This window comes from Budorcas taxicolor, chromosome 19 (assembly GCF_023091745.1).
Source record: "Budorcas taxicolor isolate Tak-1 chromosome 19, Takin1.1, whole genome shotgun sequence".
Taxonomy (NCBI): domain Eukaryota; kingdom Metazoa; phylum Chordata; class Mammalia; order Artiodactyla; family Bovidae; genus Budorcas; species Budorcas taxicolor.
This window is the reverse complement of record NC_068928.1, coordinates 28152320-28170212: the sequence shown is the minus strand read 5'-3', so window position 1 is coordinate 28170212 and position 17893 is coordinate 28152320. Positions and strand designations below refer to the sequence as shown.

The following is a 17893-nucleotide window of genomic DNA, read 5'->3' as shown; positions in this document are numbered from 1 at the left end:
AAGTCCAGTGTTTAAGACTCTGTAGTTTCAATGTCAGGGACGCGGGCTTAATCTCTGATGAGAGAACTAAGATCCCACATGATGCATGGCCAAAAATAAATAAAATAAAAATTCCTTCTCTTCCCACATAAGAATGCCTGAAAGGATAAGTCACTAGATTAAAAAAAAAGATAAAAGCATAAATCTGCTTCCTACAATTGTCACCCTATTAGCCCTAAGTCTGGGTTCTCACACACCCCACAAAACAACACTGTTGGAAGTGAAGTCTGGAGAATTCCTGATACGTGCACTGTTCCTCCTTTTACACACCTACACCAGACGGTTCAAGTTACTAACAAGTTACTAACAGATGCCTCTGCTGCTGCTGGTCCAGGAATCACGCCTGTGAAACCCTGGTTTAGAGCCTAACGTTCTGCTGCCCCTGCTTCCCTGGGCCACCGGCGTGAGCGCCGGAGGGAATTCACTAGAAGCAGAGATGCCCACCAGGAGAGCAGCCTTGCCAATGCCTCAGTCTCCCTTGAGTAGAGTCGAGAGCCAGGAGCACAGGACAGGCTTCAGGCTGGCTCAGCCTGCGGTCCTCTCTGTGGGCCCTCAGTGAACTCCCTGGACTAGATGTTTCCTGGTTCAAGTCCCACCACTTGCCAGTTACGTGAGCCTGTTTCTAAAAAGTTTTGTTTTCCACAATAACATCTCTTTATTTTATGTGTTTACTTTGGCCACTGTGCAGCATGCAGGATCTTGGCTCCCTGTTGCCTGACTGGGGATTGAACCAGTGTCCCCTGCACTGGGAACATGAAGTCTTAGCCACTGGGCCACCAGGGAAATCCCTGCATGAGCCTTTAAAGTGAAGTTTGCCATAATTGTCCTAACTCATAAAGTGATTGCATATTTCTATAACAGCTATCTTGTGGTTTATTACTTCTCTCAGCTTTCTAAGAACAGGTCCTACCAACCAGAGAACCATTTGATTTTGGGGTTGTTGTTCATGAGTTCGGGGTATAAAAACTGGGAGCCAAGGATTAGAATGGAGTTGAGGTGCTCTGAAGGCACTTCAAGAGGACTTTGAGGTGTTTGTGAAAAACTCTGGGTGGAAGGAGCCAGGAGTTAGTGAGCTGGGATCACTTGGGGAGAAAAGAGAGGACGAAAAGAACTCTACTGGCTCCATAGCATGGCCTGGAAGAGGGCATCTGGACAAAAGAAATACCCACTGAAGTGTTTTTTTTAAGTTTAGATTTTTTTTTTTTTTTGGCTTGTTTGTTTTTAATTTGGCTGTGCCAAGTCTTAGTTGTGGCATGTGGGAGCTAGTTCCCTGACCAGGGATCAAACCTGGGCCCCCTGTGCTGGGAGCATGGCGTCGTAGCACTGGACCACCAGGGAAGTCTCTCATGGAAGATTTTTAGATAGCTTGTTAAGAGATGATTAATATCGACTTCTTTTCTGTCCTCCCAATGTAATCTTCAGGAAAATCTACATTGCCTTTTAGGATTTTCTGTGAGTGAATTCCTTAGAAAACTCAATGAGATGATGGATTCTGCATCAGCTACTGAATGATCCCAGAGACAGTTCCCACAGAAGGTGGGGCTGGAGGAACACACAGATGGCCCTGGGTTTCCTGTCCCCAAAGCAAATGTTAACAATTCTTACTGGACTCCCATACCGTGGTGTTCCAGAGTGTTCTGATCCCAGCACTCATCTACCTGCCGCCATAGTTACAAGAGGATTTTAATTTGTTTAAAAATTAAAAGTTTCATTTGCTCTGTCATAGACAGGAAAATAGGTCAATATTTTTCTGAATAGAGGGGCTTGGAAAGAGGAATGAGGATGGAACAGACGTGGTGGATTCTCTGCAGGAAAGCTAAGTAACTTGGCAGCCCCAAGTGAGTTAGTGAGCAGACTTCCAACACCCAGGAATGCAGAGGGATACAGGAGCCTGGGCGAAGCCATCATGGCTGTGGCTGGAGGAGCCACAGACAGTGAGCCTCGGCTTCTGTATCTTGGGCACCCACCACCCAGAGCATCTTTGCTGCCCTTAGCTCACCGATGATCCAGAAGCCAGAGCAATAAGTGCAGGGAACCCTAGCTCTCTGGATTCTGATGCTGATCGATCATGTGGTCTGTGCATGGGTTGGAAAAGAATTTCCAGACATGAGGCAGAAGGAGAGAATAGAGTTTATTAGAATGGGAGATGCTGTCAAAACAGCGGGATGGCTCCTTTCGCAGGCCAGTAGCCAATTTTATAGCCTCAAGAGAAAGAAAATTCCTACTGAAAGGGTGGCGTTAGGTGAGGGTGCTGTGCGCGTCCCTGAGTGCCGACTCTTTGTGGCCCCATGGACGGTACCCCGCCAGACTCCTCTGTCCATGGGATTGTCCAGGCAAGAATACTGGAGTGGGTTGCCATTTCCTCCTGCAGGGGATCTTCCTGACCCAGGGACAGAACTCGCGTCTCCACGTCTCGTCTCCTGCATTACAGGTGGATTCTTTACCACTAAGCCACCAGATTGGTCAGGAAGCTATAGGATAGATATTTTACCTGTGAAGTCAGGAAATTGGCTGGTTTAGATCAGGAGGCTTGTGGCAACAGTTGCTATGAGGCTTGGTTAATTGTGGAGATTTTTGTCCTGTGACCTTGGTATAAGGCTCCACAGTTTTGCTGGGGGCTGTTCCTGGGAGACTGGTGCAGACGGGGAAGTTGGCAACAGATGGCCTGAAAAGCCCAGATTAAACAAACCCTAGAGTGACAGGGAGCCACTAGGATCAACCAGAGAGGCAGTGCCACCTGCCTTGCTGATGGTACATATGGTGAGCTGGGGGCATCTAGGGGTCTCAATCCTTCATCCTTGCACCTCCTTTTCACTCTCTCTTTGTCCCTGGCTGGCCCTCGGCTGCATACCCTCACAATAAGGTTGCAAGGGACATCCCTCTTGGTCCAGTGGTTAAGAATCCGACTTCCACTGCAGGGGGCACAGGGTCCATCTTTGGTTGGGCAATTAAGATTTCCACATGCCACATGGCATGGCCAAAATAAATAAATGACAATAAATTCAAAATGAGAGCGCCTCAGCTCATCCTTGCAGGGGACAGCTCCGGGGCTGTCCATGGTCACCAAGCAGCCCCTTTGGTGGCCACCACACCCAGGGTAGTTGCAGACACAGCAGCCCATGATAAGAGGAGAAGAGCAGCCACAGGAGGCTGACATCAGCTTGTGATTTCCGATCAGTTAGGCCAGAGCTGATAATGAGAAGGTGCTGCCTGCGATGGCCACACTGCCAGCTGCTGCTGAGTGCTGAACCTGCGAGGGCTCCGTTCTTGGCCCTTTATCTTGTCCTGAACTTTTTCACTTCGCTCATTCATTCCCTCCTTCATTCCTTCATCCATTTATCCATTTGTTTTATTTACTGAGCTCAACTGTCTCTCCACATTCTCTTATCTTGTGATGGATAGAATAATGAATAAGACCTAGCTGCTTCTTTCTCAGAACTTACTGGGGGAGGGCAGAGGGATGAGGCAGACATGTGACCTAAGAATACAAAGATGCTTGATAAAATTGGGAGTCCACTCACATGAGTGGGACCGAAAAGAGGTGGCTATAAGGGAGTTCCCTGGTGGTCCAGTGGCTAAGACTCTTTGCTCTCAATGCAGGGAGTCCAGGTTTGATCCTTGGTCAGTGAACTAGATTCTGCAGCCAAGTAAAAAATACTTTTTTAAAAAGAAATAACTATAAAAGGGAAGCTGAGCTATAGAGCAAATGGTTTAAATTTCTGGTCTTTTTTTGTTTGTTTTTCAAATGGCCTCTTCTCCAAAATGAAGAGATGGAACCAACCCACTCAGCCCTTTCAGAGAAGGGTCAATGACTTCTCCTTTGGTTGCAAAGGAGAAACCCACGTACCAGAAACCAAATGCGAACAGTCTGAACGGAAAAGGAAGGGGCCATTTATCAGATGACATAGTTGAACAATTAAGAGAAGATCTAGGCCTTAGGGTTCCAGGCACAGCTGAAACGAGGCATTCATGCAGTCAGCAATCTGCCTCTCTCCAGAGCCATTTAGCCATTAGGCCAAATCTGATGATAGCACAGAATCTCTGAGTTTTTTTCCAAAGGTCTAGAAATGTGTTGGAGAGGCCCCTAAATATTGCTTGGCTTCCAAATGTGAGAAGAAAGAATACGACAAACTAGCGAGCGCATTGCCTTGGAGGCGATCTGTTCCCCAGCACTGCTCTCTCCTAATCACCAAGGTCAGCAGATACTTTTTCCTGCTCTGCATCCATGTCCTCTCTGCAGGCTTGGACACTGTAGACTGTCATGTCCTTGACACTGTCCTCGCTCCCGCTTCCACAGCACTCCACTTCTCCTCCTTCCTCCCTGACCTGTTTTTCCCGCTTCTGTTCTGAAGGAAGGATGGTTAGGAGTGAGGCAGGAGAAGGGTTGGGAAGATAATCCCACTGCCCACATGAAGGCCTGGAGGTGGGAGATGGCCTGGATCTTTAAGGAACTACAGTCATTCAGGACTTCTGGAGGTGTCAGAGCAAGAGGACAAAGCCCGAGGTTGGGGATCAAGGAAGGACCAGATCATTCCTTGCAAATCACGTGAAGGAATATCGCTGTTCTCTTGAAAGTAATAGGGTGCTATTGGGGGTTGTAACAAAGGTGTAACAGGATCAGATTCATGTTTCACTCTAAGAAAGAGACCTTTGGCTGTGAGGTGGAGGCAGGTAGACAGCAAGGGGTCGTAATAATTTAGGAGAAAGACTATAATGATCTCATGACTGCCCTGGGGATGGGAAAAAGAGGGACAATTAATGAGGCAGTGATAAGACTTGGTGCCATTGAGTGACACCCAGGTTTCTGGTTCTGAGATGAGCAGCAGAGAAGTGGGTTTTGAGGGTGAAATGATGAACTGGGTTTGTACCAACTAAGCTGGAGAAGCTTGGGGGCATTTAGCCAGAGTGTCTGCAGTGGGAGGTGCTTGGTGTGTCTGGAGCTCCAGAAAGAATCCTCAGCTCCCTGCATCCAGCCAGCACCAGAGGGGGGCCCCGGGAGATGCCACCTCCCACCTGATCAGAATAAAGAATGTCAGTGGAACTTCCCTGGGAGTCCAGTGATTAAGACTCCACACTTCCGCTGCAGGAGGTGCGGGTTCGATCTGTGGTCAGGGAACTAAGATACGGCATGCCTTACAGCACGGCCAAAAAAAAAAAAGTTCCAGTGGCTGTGGCTGACCACAGACACTTCTCTAGAAAGAGACCTCACAGCAGGATGTGCTCTGGGAGGAGCTTCGAGGGCCATGGGGAAGGGGAAGGAAGAGGAGGGGACAGAGCCAGGCCTTGTGACACTGGGCTTTTCTCTGCAGGGCTAGAGCTGCAGACACCCATCGTCCGGGACTGGTGGCCTCCCTGGGCAAGACTGTGGGCCGCTGAGTTGCTGCTGAGTCAAGGTAGGTGCTGGCTGGAGGCAGGGTCTCCAGGAAGGGATCTGGGAGGAGCAGATGGAGGGTCCCGGAGGAGGGATGTTGGAAGGGGAGCCCATGAGGGGCCGAGACATCCCTAGCCCTTATGAACACATGCCCAGCATTTCTGAGACAGGTCACCCAGGTATGGTGGCTACTAGGACCGCTCTGCCAGGTTAAGATTACTCAACCCATTTTCGCAAGAAAAAAGGATGCAAGACCCTGTGAGAAGACCTCTCCTTTCTTCTCCAGATCCAGTAAATGCCCATAATGAAGAACTAATTATTCCTCCCTGGTGCTGCAGAGTACATTCATTAGCCTGTTGGATTCCTACAGGCGATTGGAGGAAGGCTGGATATGTGTTAATACTGCCCATTTATTGATCGGGAGACAGAGGCTTAGAGGGATGGAGCAACTTGCCAAAGATTGTAGAGTGGGGACGCAAGATGCAGGACTCCGAGAGAATCTTCTGGGCCCCCATCTGTGTCCCTCCTGGGACATCATCTGTCCCTGTCTGTCCCAGGTCTTGGCTACTCTCTGCACACACACACACACACACACACACACACACACACACGAAGAGGCCCAGCTGGCATGGGGTTGAGACCCAACTGTGCATGACCAACACAGACAGTAACAGGTGCCGGGGCCCCTGGCAGAGTGAGGTGTGGGCTCAAGTGGAGAAAGTCCCCCAGGGGTGGGGTCAGGGAAGGTTCTGCTCAAAATGTCAACTGGGCCTTGAGGCAGACAGAGGGCTGGTGTGCAGAGATGGGGCTGCAGGCATCTCGCTGAGGGGGACAAACTGCAAACACAGAGGAGGAAGGTGGTGTGATGGCAGGAAAGAACAGCTAGAGGTTTGGTTTGGCTGCTAATGCATGCATTTGTGGAGGACCAACCAGCAGGGGCCTGTCCTGTTTATTTATCTGTAAACAAGTGTCTTTTGAATATCATTATTTTGAGTCCTCACAGAAACCCTATGAGTCAGGTGCTATTATTAAGTCTTATTTAAAGATAGAGAAACTGAGGCACAAAGGCTCTAAGCAACATGTTGCCATAGCAACAAAGAGATTTGGTACCCAGCAGTCTAGCGCCCAATGCTACCTGCCCCAACACTGTGTGGCTCCCCTCTGTTACCTCCTCGGCTCCCAGGGTGGGCATGAATGCCAGGCTGACTGGTGGCCACCTGGTCCTCAGGCCTTCCTGGTCTGCATCCAGGCCCTGTCACCTTCCTCCTAGGCTCCCTGCCCCCAGGAACAATACTCTCCTGCCTCCTAGACTGGCTCTCTCACATCCAGGTGTTTCCTTTGCAGTCAGGGGCAGACACAACAAAGGAAGGAGGCCTGCCCAGTCCTCGGGGACAGCTGGGAAATAAAGCCCTGAGGGATCTGGAAAGCCCAGCAGGGCCTCGTGGGATGAGAGTTGACGGGGTCCCCTCGGAACCCCAAGCTCTGCCATTCTACCCCCGCTAATCACATGTTTTAAATCAAAGAACTGGGTGTGTCGCCTGGCAAGTCTGTGTCTATGGAGAGAAAAAAATCCAAGCCCTGGAGATGGCATCTGCCAGATACCCTGGGGGTGGGAGGGAGCGTGGGTGGGAGGAGAGGGAAGTGGCTCCAGGGTGGGATGGTCCCCTCTCTGTGCTAGAGCAGCAGGCAGAGGACAGGAAGGGGCAGAAGTGCGTTCCTGGGAAGTTCCATGCCTTTCTTCCCAGGGGGTGGTATAGGTGGGCTGGGTGGTGGCTTTTTCTGGCTAAATAGTCTGGCCCAGGAGCCAGCAGCAGGGGTGGGAGGCCAGGGTAAGCAGGGCATCAGCTGTAAACTTCATGGCGAAACAGTGACCCAGAGCCTGGCCATCTCAGACCCTCTCAGTCCTGCTGCCTGCAGCCCTTCCTCTGGCCAAGAAGTCTTTCCCACAATCTCCTGCACAGAATGAATGAGCAACAGCTGCTGCCGATAGGGCCCCATCGGCTTCTTGCTGCTGTGTGTCATGGAGCAAACTCTGGTTCTGTGGCTGGTCCTGTGGCCTGTGTTACCCCCCGAGGCAGTGAACAACTGTGCATTTGCACCCTCCCTGAGGACTGTTTGTTGCTAGTGTTCTGTGTTTAAGGAGGAATGTCTCTGAATCCCGATTCATTCAGGCACCCGTTCATTCTTTGTCTCTGGTCCCATCCCTCTGACAAGAGCTGTAAGGGTCTAAGATTTACCCTACTGATAACTAACAAGTTGAGGCTTCCCGGGTGGCTCAACGGTAAGGAATCCACCTGCCAATGCAGGAGAAATGGGTTCAATCCCTGGGTCAGGAAGTTTCCCTGGAGAAGGAAATGGCAACCCACTCCAGTACTCTTGCCAGGAAATCCTGTGGACAGAGAAGCCTGGTGGTCTACAGTCCAAGGGGCTGTAAAGAGTTGGACACGACTTAGGGACTAAACAACAGCAACCGCTAACAAGTTAGTCTGCTGGTTTTATGGTCGCTGGCAGAAAACACGAGACTCCAGAGTCACAGATCTTTATCACTGGCAGTGAAACAAGCAGCATGAGCGTCCTGCCCTCAAATCCCCTGGGAGAGCGAAGAGGTGCCCCCAAGAGGGTGCTGTGCATCACAGCTGAGGAGCCCGGAGCTTTGAAACCCTTAGTGTCCAAGGGGTTGAGGGGGTGGGCTGCCAGCAAACCTGCCACTTCTGCCCTGGAAGGAAACATTGTCTCTATTCCACTGGTGGCAAAGAAATCTGTTCTTGGCCCTGGGGAGGGCAGGCTCTCTGTTCCAAGGTTGTCTGTGATACAGATCTTATAGAAGTGGTCTGGAACGAACGCTCACGAGGTGGGCACAAACCCACGGAGGATTGCCTGCCAGGGTTCTCCTACTGACTGCTCCCCGGCTGCATTGTCCCCTGAAATGCCTCCAGCACCCCCTCCTCAGTGCTTGGCTGGCCATTCCCTTCGTTTGGAACGTGTTTTCTGCAGACTTTGCCCGGATTGCTCCCTTCCTCCTGCAGGCTTCTACTCAGAGGTCACCTCCTTGGGGAGACCTTTTCATACTGCACCCCAATCACTGGAACCTCATGATCCTATTCTCAGCCATATTTCTTTAGCACCTCTCAGCTGTATAATTAATACACAACTTAATGATGGCATTTTTGTCTGCACCACCCCCCCACCCACACACACATAGGGCTTCCCCTGTGGTTCAGCTGGTAAAGAATCCTCCTGCAGTGCAGGAAACCCGGGTTCAAATCTTCGGTCGGGCAGATCCTCTGGAGAAGGAGATGGCAGCCCACTCCAGTATTCTTGCCTAGAGAATCCCATAGAAAAAACAGCCTGGTAGGTTCCCAATCCATGGAGTTGCAAGAGGCATGGGGACATGACTTAGCAACTAAACCACCCCACCACCCCCCGCAACAAACCCACAGGTAGTACAAGTTTTATGCGAGCAGGTGTTTGTCTGCTTTTAACTTACTACCACATCTCCAGGACCTGGAGTAGCATCTGACACTTAGGAGAGGCTCAAAAAATACTTATTGTCTGAATGAATGAATCCATCCACGTATCTGATCTTCAGAGGAAGACCTGGTTCCCCTCACTTGAATCTGCAGGACAGATAAGGCTCTGTCATATAGAGCAAGTGAGATGAGGCGCGAGTAGCTCAGGCTGGGAGCTGGGGTTGGGGAGTGAGAGGCCACGGTGCTGTGACCTTGGGGATGCTCCCAGGTTGTTGGAATTTTCCCTTCGGCCACTTCCCATGCTCTTGGTACCCACTGCTGGGAATCTTCCGGATTGGTGGCCAAGGCTGGTTGGTGTGTTTCTATCCCACGGTGTCATATTCTTACTGTGACCAGGAGAACAGGGAGAGGGCAGGGGCTTGCGAGCTGAGCTTGGATGTGCCATTTGCTTGGTCAGCAATGCATAAAAAGAGCCACAGTCCAAGACGGAGCCCGGCCCAGTCCCTCCCACAGAGGGTGAGCACAGTGTCCTGACCACTCCATCCGGGCCCCCCTTCCCACGGGAAGGCTGTCTCTTTACCAGGATTCTGAGCATCAGCCTCATCTCTGTGACCTGTGCCGTCTGTCGTGCCAACTGTGCCAAACAGACTGGCTTCCGCTCCCTCACCTAAGAATGGTTTGGAGTCAGGGACCCTGTGTTGTCTTCACATGAGTGCCTGACAGTCACGATACAGTGAGTCAGGGGCTACGGAGGAGTAGAGAGGTGTACCATAAACGTTTATTGAATGACTCACATGGCACCTTGGGGCAACTCCAACTCCCAGCTCACGTCAGGCACGTCTGTAATGAACTCTTCTCTCTTAGAACTGGGGCCTAGGTGGAAGTGGACAGTCCCCAGCTTACGATGGTTGGACTTAAGGTTTTTCGACCTTACACTGGTGGAAAGGCAAGGTGCATTGAGTTCAAACAGTGCTTCAGTTTTTGATCTTTTCCTGAGCTAGCATACGGGGTATGATCCTCTCTCGTGCTGCTGGCAGGGCAGTTCCTAGCCAGCCGCACGATCGCAGGGGTCAACAACTAGCGCACTCACAACCGTTCTGCATCCAGACAAGTATTCCGTTTCTCAGTACTTCACTAGCAGATAGGCTTTGTGTTAGATGTTTTGCCCAACTGTAGGCTCATGGAAGAGTTCTGCGCATGTTTAAGGTGGGCGGGGCCAAGCTGTGTGTCCTGTAAGGGTAGATGTGTTCAATGCACTCAACATAAGATATTTTCAACCTACGATGGGTTTGTGTGTGTTAGTTGCTCAGTCGTGTCTGACCCTTTGCGACCCCATGGACTGAAGCTCCCCAGGCTCCTCTGTCCATGGGATTTTTCAGGCGAGAATACTGGAGTGGGGTGCCTTTCCCTTCTCCAGGGGATTGTCCTGGCCTAGGAATCAAACCTGGGTCTCCTGCATGGCAGGCAGAGTCTTTAACATCTGCGCCACCAGGGAAGCTCCAACGATTAGCTTATTGGGATGTAACCCTATTGCACGGCTCTGCTCATTGCAGCTAGAGAAATGCCCCTGCACAGCAACAAAGACCCAAAATGAACAGACATATAGATGCATAATTTAAAAAGATGAGGCATGGAGAAAGGTGATGGGGATAAGAAAAAGTGAGGTAATCATTCTTCACTAGTACAGCTGAGCTATAGGCTCCTTCATGGGATGCATGCTTAGAAATGATGAAATTAGCACAGGCCACTTACTATTTATTAATGACTCACTGATAACTGCCCTCGGTCTCTGTGAAATAAATGTGTTCTCATGCTTGTTGCGAGGTAATAAATGTGTTCTCATGCTTGTTATGCGGTCAGTGCGCCAATTGTGGACTGAGAATGTGACAAGTAGGGTCACACTGCGGTCAGTAAGAAGTCACAGACAGGTAGACCCCCAGCTCCTAAGGGTAAAAAACCGTGTCTCATTTACTTATCTCTAAACACTAGGGCCTTTCACAATTTCCACCATGTGAATAGTGTTCCATAGGTGCCCTTTGGTTTACTCAGCGATCTCAGCCCCTCGGATTACTGCCAGGAGCTAGGGAGGAGCATCCTTGGGCCTTGGAGCAGCCCAAATAGATGTTCTAAGCCCACTGCTGAAACAGCATTCACACCAGAGAAAAGAAGCCTTTCAGTGTGGGACGGAGGCTTCCTTTAGCTGCCAACAGCCCCTGGACTCTTCACCGTGTTACAGCCTAGTGCATGCAATCAGCTCCCATGACATTCACCCAGAACACCTCAGAGGCATGTCCAGGTGCCTGAAAGGGCAAGCTTTATTTCCTAAGAAGTTCACATCACCCTGAACTGAAGCAAATGCAATGTTGATGCGTTCCAAGAAATGACCTGGGTTCTGCATATTTCCTGTCTGATGCAGACTTGACCCCGAGGGCTCTGCCCCACACGGGTGTGGTCAGCAGCCCAAAGGACAGGAAATAGATTACACAGGTCCTCTCAGAGGAACAAGGGGGTGGCGCAGAGAATCCCCAGGTCCCACACAAATATATATGGACGCTGGATAAATGTTTGAGTGAGCGAGGGAATGAAGAATCAATAAGCAGGCTTTGTGACAGTGACTGTTGAAGCTTCTTAGAATTTTACTTTCAAGAAAAAAATCAGCCCAGGGCTTCTCTGGTGGTACAGTGGATAAGAATCCACCTGCCAGTGCAGGGGACACAGTTTCGATCCCTGGTAGGGGAAGATTCCACACGCCACAGGGCAGCTAAGCCTGTGAACCACAACTATTGAGCCGATGTGCGGCAACTGCTGAAGCCCGCAAGCCCTAGAACTCATGCTACACAAGAGAGGCCGCCTCAGTGAGAAGCCCGAGCACCACAACCAAGAGTAGTCACTGCTTGCCGCAGCTAGAGAAAGCCTGAGTGTCAGCAAAGACACAGCACAACCAAATAAATACATAAATGTTAAAAATCCACCCAGATCATCCACAGCTTTACAAGTAGAGCTGATTTACAATGTCATGTAAGTTTCAGGTGTGCAGCGTAGCAATTCAGTTTATGTGTGTGTGTGTATATATGTATATGAATAAATATATAGTGCTTCCCTGGTGGCTCAGATGGTCAAGAATCCGCCTGCCATGCAGGAGAACTGGACTCAATCCCTGGGTCCTGAAAAGATCCGCTGGGGAAGGGAATGGCTACCCACTCTAGTATTCTTGCCTAGAGAATCCAATGGACAGAGGACTCTGGTGGGCTACAGTCCATGGGGTCGCAAAGAGTCAGACATGACTAAGCGACTAACACTTTCACTTTCATGAATAAATATATGCATATATTTATTATTTTTCAGATTATTTTCCCTTATATGTTATTATATAGTTATAATAATATATATTATAATACATATACATTACAGTGCATATGTATAGTATAATAATAAAATATAATATTGAATTCGGTTCCCTGTGCTATACAGCAGGTCTTTTTTGGTTATCTTTTTTTCAAATTTTTATTTATTTATTCATTTTTTGTTGTGCTGGGTCTTCATTGCTGCATGAGGGTTTTCTCTAGTTGTGGTGAGCGGGGGCTACTCTTCACTGTGGTGTATGGGCTTCTCATTGCAGTTGCTTCTCTTGTGGCACACAGGCTTAGTTGCCCCATGACATGTGGATTCTTCCCAGACCAGGAATCAAACTCATGTCCCCTGCATTGGCAGGCAGATTCCCAACCACTAGACCACCAGGGAATTCCCCCAATTTCCATTCTTTCCAGCTGAATATGACAGAACAAATTTCTCATGTCCTCCCCAATAGTTGGTGTTACTCTTTTTTCTAATCTCTGCCAATGGTTTGTCACATTTTTGCATTCATTTTGATGATTATCATTCAGTTCAGTTCAGTCGCTAATGTCCGACTCTTTGCAACCCCATGGACTGCAGCACGCCAGGCTTCCCTGTCCATCACCAACTCCCAGAGCTTACTCAAACTCATGTCCATAGAGTCGATGATGCCATCAAACCATCTCATCCTCTGTCGTCCCCTTCTCCTCCTGCTTTCAATCTTTCCCAGCATCACGGTCTTTTCTTAGGAGTCAATTCTTCGCATCAGGTGGCCAAAGTATTGGAGTTTCAGCTTCAGCATCAGTCCTTCCAATGAATATTCAGGATTGACTTCCTTTAGGATGGACTGGTTAGATCTCCTTGCAGTCCAAGGGACTCAAGAGTCTTCTCCAACACCACAGTTCAAAAGCATTATCTCTTCAGTGCTCAGCTTTCTTTATAGTCCAACTCTCACATCGCTGATTATCATTAGACTAAAATTATTCAGAGTATATTATAATTTTAATACTTTGAATTAAACTGTTTGATATTTATTTTATAATTTTACATCTGTTTTTATAAGTGAGCCAGATCTATTTTTTCTTCTGTTGTGGTAAAATTATACATATCATGAAATTTACCTGTTTTAACTACCTTAAAGTGTACAGTTCCATGGTATTAAGTACATTTACAATATTGTACAATCATGACTACTATCTATTTTCAGAAGCTTTTCATCATCCCAAATAGAAACTCTGTGCCCATTAAACAGTGACTCCCCATTCCTACCTCCCCCCAGCCCGTGGTCACCTCCATTATATTTTGTCTTTGTGAATTTGCCTATTTAGATGCGTCATGTAAGTGGAATCATATAATATTTGTCCTTGTGTGTCTGACTTATTTCATTTAGCATGATGTTTCATGCTACGTTGCAGCAGGTATCAGAATTTCATTCCTTTTTAAGGCTGCATGATTTTCTGCATACACCACATTTTGTGTGAACACTTGGGACTCTTTCCACCTTTTGGCAATTTTTAAATAATGGTGCTATGAACATTGGTGTACAAATGCCTGTTAGTCCTTATTTGCAATTCTTTTGGGTGTTTACCCAGGAGTGGAATTCCTGGTAAGCCATACAGGGAATCTCTGCTTAACTTTCTGAGGAATCACCTTACTGTTTTCCGTAGCAGGTGCTCAGTTTTACTTCCCAGCCAGCCATGAACCCAAGTTCTCATTTCTCCACACCCTTGCCAACTGTTGTATTTATTTTTAAAATAGCTATTTTAAAATAGCTATCCTGGTGGATGCAAAGTGTTTCCTCTATTTTTGTAAACTATCCTCATTAGATTTTCATATCAAGGGTAGGCTGCCTTCTTCAGAGAATCTTTTCTTCTTTCTCTATGCTTCGGAACAGTTTTTGCTTTACTCTGCGTATTTGAGATAACTTATCAGAGGAGCCATCTGAGCCAGATGTCACTTTCTTTGAGGGCTTTCTCTGTTTCCTCACTGGTTACCAATATAAGCAATTTCTCTGAGTCTTCTAGAACCTTTTGAGTTATTTTTATTTTCCGAGAAAACTGTGATTTTGAGGATTCAGGGCTTTCTTTGTATAGATCAATGTCCTATGTGATGTTTATCATTCCTAATATTGTCTCTTTTTTCTCTCTTGATTAGCTGTCCCGTGTGTGTAGTTTTTTTTTTTTTTTTTCTTCTTCTAAGAACAAGCTCTTGGATCCTTTCAGAGTTCCTCTGCTTCTCACTTGGGGAGTGTATTGCTCTGGGAAGCTAACTCTGGGAGTCCCTCCCTCTGGGGTCCCAGTGGGGCAGCTTGTGGTCATGATAGAGGGCTTGAGCTCTCGAGCTAGATGGTCTGAGTTCAAGTGCTCATTACTAAGTACCTGACCTTGAATCAATATTTAACCTCTGTGCTTCAATTCCCCATTTGTAGAATGGGGAGAAAAGAGTACCTACCTGACTCATTGGAAAAGACCCTGACGCTGGGAAAGATTGAGGGCAGAAGGAGAAGGGGGTGACAGAGGATGAGGATGGTTGGATGGCATCACCGACTCAATGGACATGAGTTTGAGCAAACTGTAGGAGCTAGTGAAAGGACAGGGAAGCCGTGTATGCCATCATGGTCCATGGGGTCGCAAAGAGCTGGACACGGCTTGGCCACTGAACAGCAACAGCATAAGGTTAATATTAAAGAGTGAATGCTTTGGACTTCCCTGGAGGTTTAGTGGTTAAGACTCTGCACTTCCACTGCTGGGGTGGCTGGGTGGGGCATGGGTTTGACCCCTGGTCAGGGAACTAAGGTCTCACAGGCCAAACAGTGTGACCAAAAACAAACAAAACACTGAGAGTGAAGAGTTGACAGTTTTTAAATTTTTAGAAGAGTGGCTGGCACATAGCAAGCATCATAGAAGCACTTCTTAAATAAATCTAGACTCCCCTTCCATGTGGGAGAAGCCTCGGTCCCCTGGTCTCCTCTCCATTCCACACACAGACTTTCTGCACTTTCTCACCACTTACACTGTCTCTTATTTTGCAGAACTGCCTCTTTGCAGAAAAACAACCAATTTACTTTCCATTCTGCTGCCTGAGACAACCACATCCTCCTCTTACACATACCCCAGGCTCCCATGGAGAGCTCAGGTCAGTATGGCTCGGGGGAGAGGGGTCTGCAGGGTAGGGGAGGCCCCTCTTGAAGGTGAGAATGCCCCAAGGGCTGGCAAGGCCACCCTCCACCCAGCCCAGCTGGGAGATCCCCACTCAGCTGCCCAAATGTGACAACATTGTTGAGAGATGGACATCCATGTGCTTGTATGAGTCCCAGCTGCTAGCAGATCACTCAGCTGGACTTTGGGAGTAATGACAGTGAAAGCCAATATGTATTGCCAAATACTTGCATTTATTTAACAAAAATCTCCATGGCACTTACAATATATCAAGTAGTGGAAAAAGCACCCGACAAATATTAATTTGTTGAGTCTTCACAAAGACCCCGTAAGACAGATAGCATTATTGCCTTCATTTTACAGAACAGGAAAGTGAGAGAGGACACATAGATAGTATGTGGTCCAAACAGGATTTGAGACAGTGGCATCACTGACTCAATGAACGTGAGTTTGAGCAAACTCTGGGAGATAGTAAAGGACAGGGAAGCCTTGCGTGCTGCAGTCCATGGAGTTGCAAGGAGTCGGACATGACTTAGCAACTGAACAACAACAGCAATCAGGATTTGAACCCAGCAATCTAGCTCCGGTGTCCAGGCTGTGAATGACTTCACTGTGGGCTGCCTCATGCAAACATCAGAAGGATTCTGTGAAATAGGGATATCAGTACAATTGTCCTCATTTTACTGAAAGAGAAACAGGCTCAGAGAGGTTAGGTAATTTGCTGAAAGCTACCCAGCTGGTTGGTGGCAGAGCTAGGATTGGAACCTAGGCCTGGCTAATTCCAAGACCCAGACTCTTCTCCCTGCACCATCCTGGGATAACAAGCAGAGATGACCCTACCTCCAAGATGTATATCAACTAATGTTCTTCCAGCAAGTAAGAAACCACTCCTCCCCCCACCAGGCATAGACTCTACTGTCATTGAAGATCCCTGTCTCTGGGAATGGTAAGGGACACCCCGAGGCAGGCACAGCTACCAGCTTGTTTTCATTCCCAAGACAAGCATCCCTTTCCACACCCTGCTTACCCTCCGAGAGCTTTACCCAATCAGAAGACGCTTCAAATAATGACTCCCCCAATGAGAAGAGCTTCAACCAGTGAATCACCCAATGAGAAGAAGCTTCAATCAGGGAATCCCCCAATGAGAAGAAACTTCAACCAGTGAATCGCCCAATGAGAAGAAGCCTCACCAGTGATTCTTGGTCTCTCAGTATTCCTGGCTGTCTTTAACCAGCTGGGGTTTGGGCTGGGAGGACAGGGGTAGCGGAACACTGTGAAAGTCTCCTAAATATTTCAAAATCAACTTACTTTGCACTCACTTGAATTACAGTTAAGGCCCACCATGCTGTGTTTTAAGAAGAGAGTGAGTGAGTGAGTGAAGTCGCTCAGTCATGTCCGACTCTTTGCGACCCCACAGACTGGAGCCTATCAGGCTCCTCTGTCCATGGGACTTTCCAGGCAAGAGTGCTGGAGTGGACTGCCATTGCCTTCTCCAGGGGATCTTCCCTACCCAGGGATCGAACCTTGCCTCCCACATTGCAGGCAGCCGCTTTACCTTCTGAGCCACCAGGGAAGCCCTTGAGAAGAGAGGTGTACCGGTAAACTTTCTTTGGATACAAGCAATAGAAACCCATATGGTTCATTTAATTTTCAAAAATATAGCGGAGCATGGAAGGAACAACTGAAGCACCAGGCAGCAGAAAAGACAAGGAACAGAGTGGATCTGCCAGCAGAACAGGAAAAGGGAGGTTTTCTTCAGTCCAGTCCATCATCCACACAAGGGTCACCCAGAGGGCAAGGAGAGCCTGTTGGCCAGCTTGGTTCTGTGCCACTCCAGGGCCAGTCTCACTGAGATTACAGTGAGTAAAGAAGGCTACTGGGCAGGCAGGACCACCAGCATCCACTCTCAAAGATGCGACAGATGGCCCCCACCCTCCCAAAGTTCAGTGGGTGAGAGAAACATCCTCCAATCAGGATGCTTGTCTGGGAGCGCGAAAGAGGAGCTTTCTCATCATGACTAGGACAGAGTTGTCCTGGCTGACTTCCCAAATTACAGTTGTTTTTTTATATTGCTCCAGCTTTCTACAGTCCTCAGAGTCCTCTCATCCTAGGGTCAAGAAGAGGGGCTCCAGAAAATGAAGATGTTTATTTTGAGGGCAAAAGAGCAGTGTTTCAAGGGCACCAACGGTATTGCTGTTTTGTCATTCCTGCAAACAGGGGCAAGATTGCAAACCTTTTTAGAACCATCTGAGCCTTTATTCCACATGCAGGGAAGGCGGAGGTCAGGCACAGGATGGAAGAGGAGCAAGAACTGTATTACTCCCGTCAATGGCGCATCTGGGTGCTGGGCATATAAATGTCAGTGAACAACTGAGAGGCTTCCCTGTGGTCCAGTGGTTAAGACTCCATGCTTCCCCTTCAGGGGGCGCAGCTTTGATCCCTGACCATCCTGACCCTGGGAGCTTCATTCTGTGTTGCATCATGTGGGATCCTTCCTTGCAGCCCGCAAGCTCTGGATCTTG

The 17893-nt window shown here is 48.4% G+C and overlaps 1 protein-coding gene across 1 annotated transcript in view; it reads left to right on the top strand.

The window, feature by feature from the left end:
• The first annotated feature begins 5403 nt into the window (after positions 1-5403).
• PIK3R6 (phosphoinositide-3-kinase regulatory subunit 6) overlaps positions 5404-17893 on the top strand; it is a 47126-nt gene continuing 34636 nt past the window's right edge. Inside the window, exons 1-2 of the mRNA XM_052658550.1 lie at positions 5404-5432; positions 15245-15348. Coding sequence (XP_052514510.1) covers positions 15336-15348 — 13 coding nt within the window. The 5' untranslated portion in view covers positions 5404-5432; positions 15245-15335. The remainder of the gene's footprint in view (positions 5433-15244; positions 15349-17893) is intronic.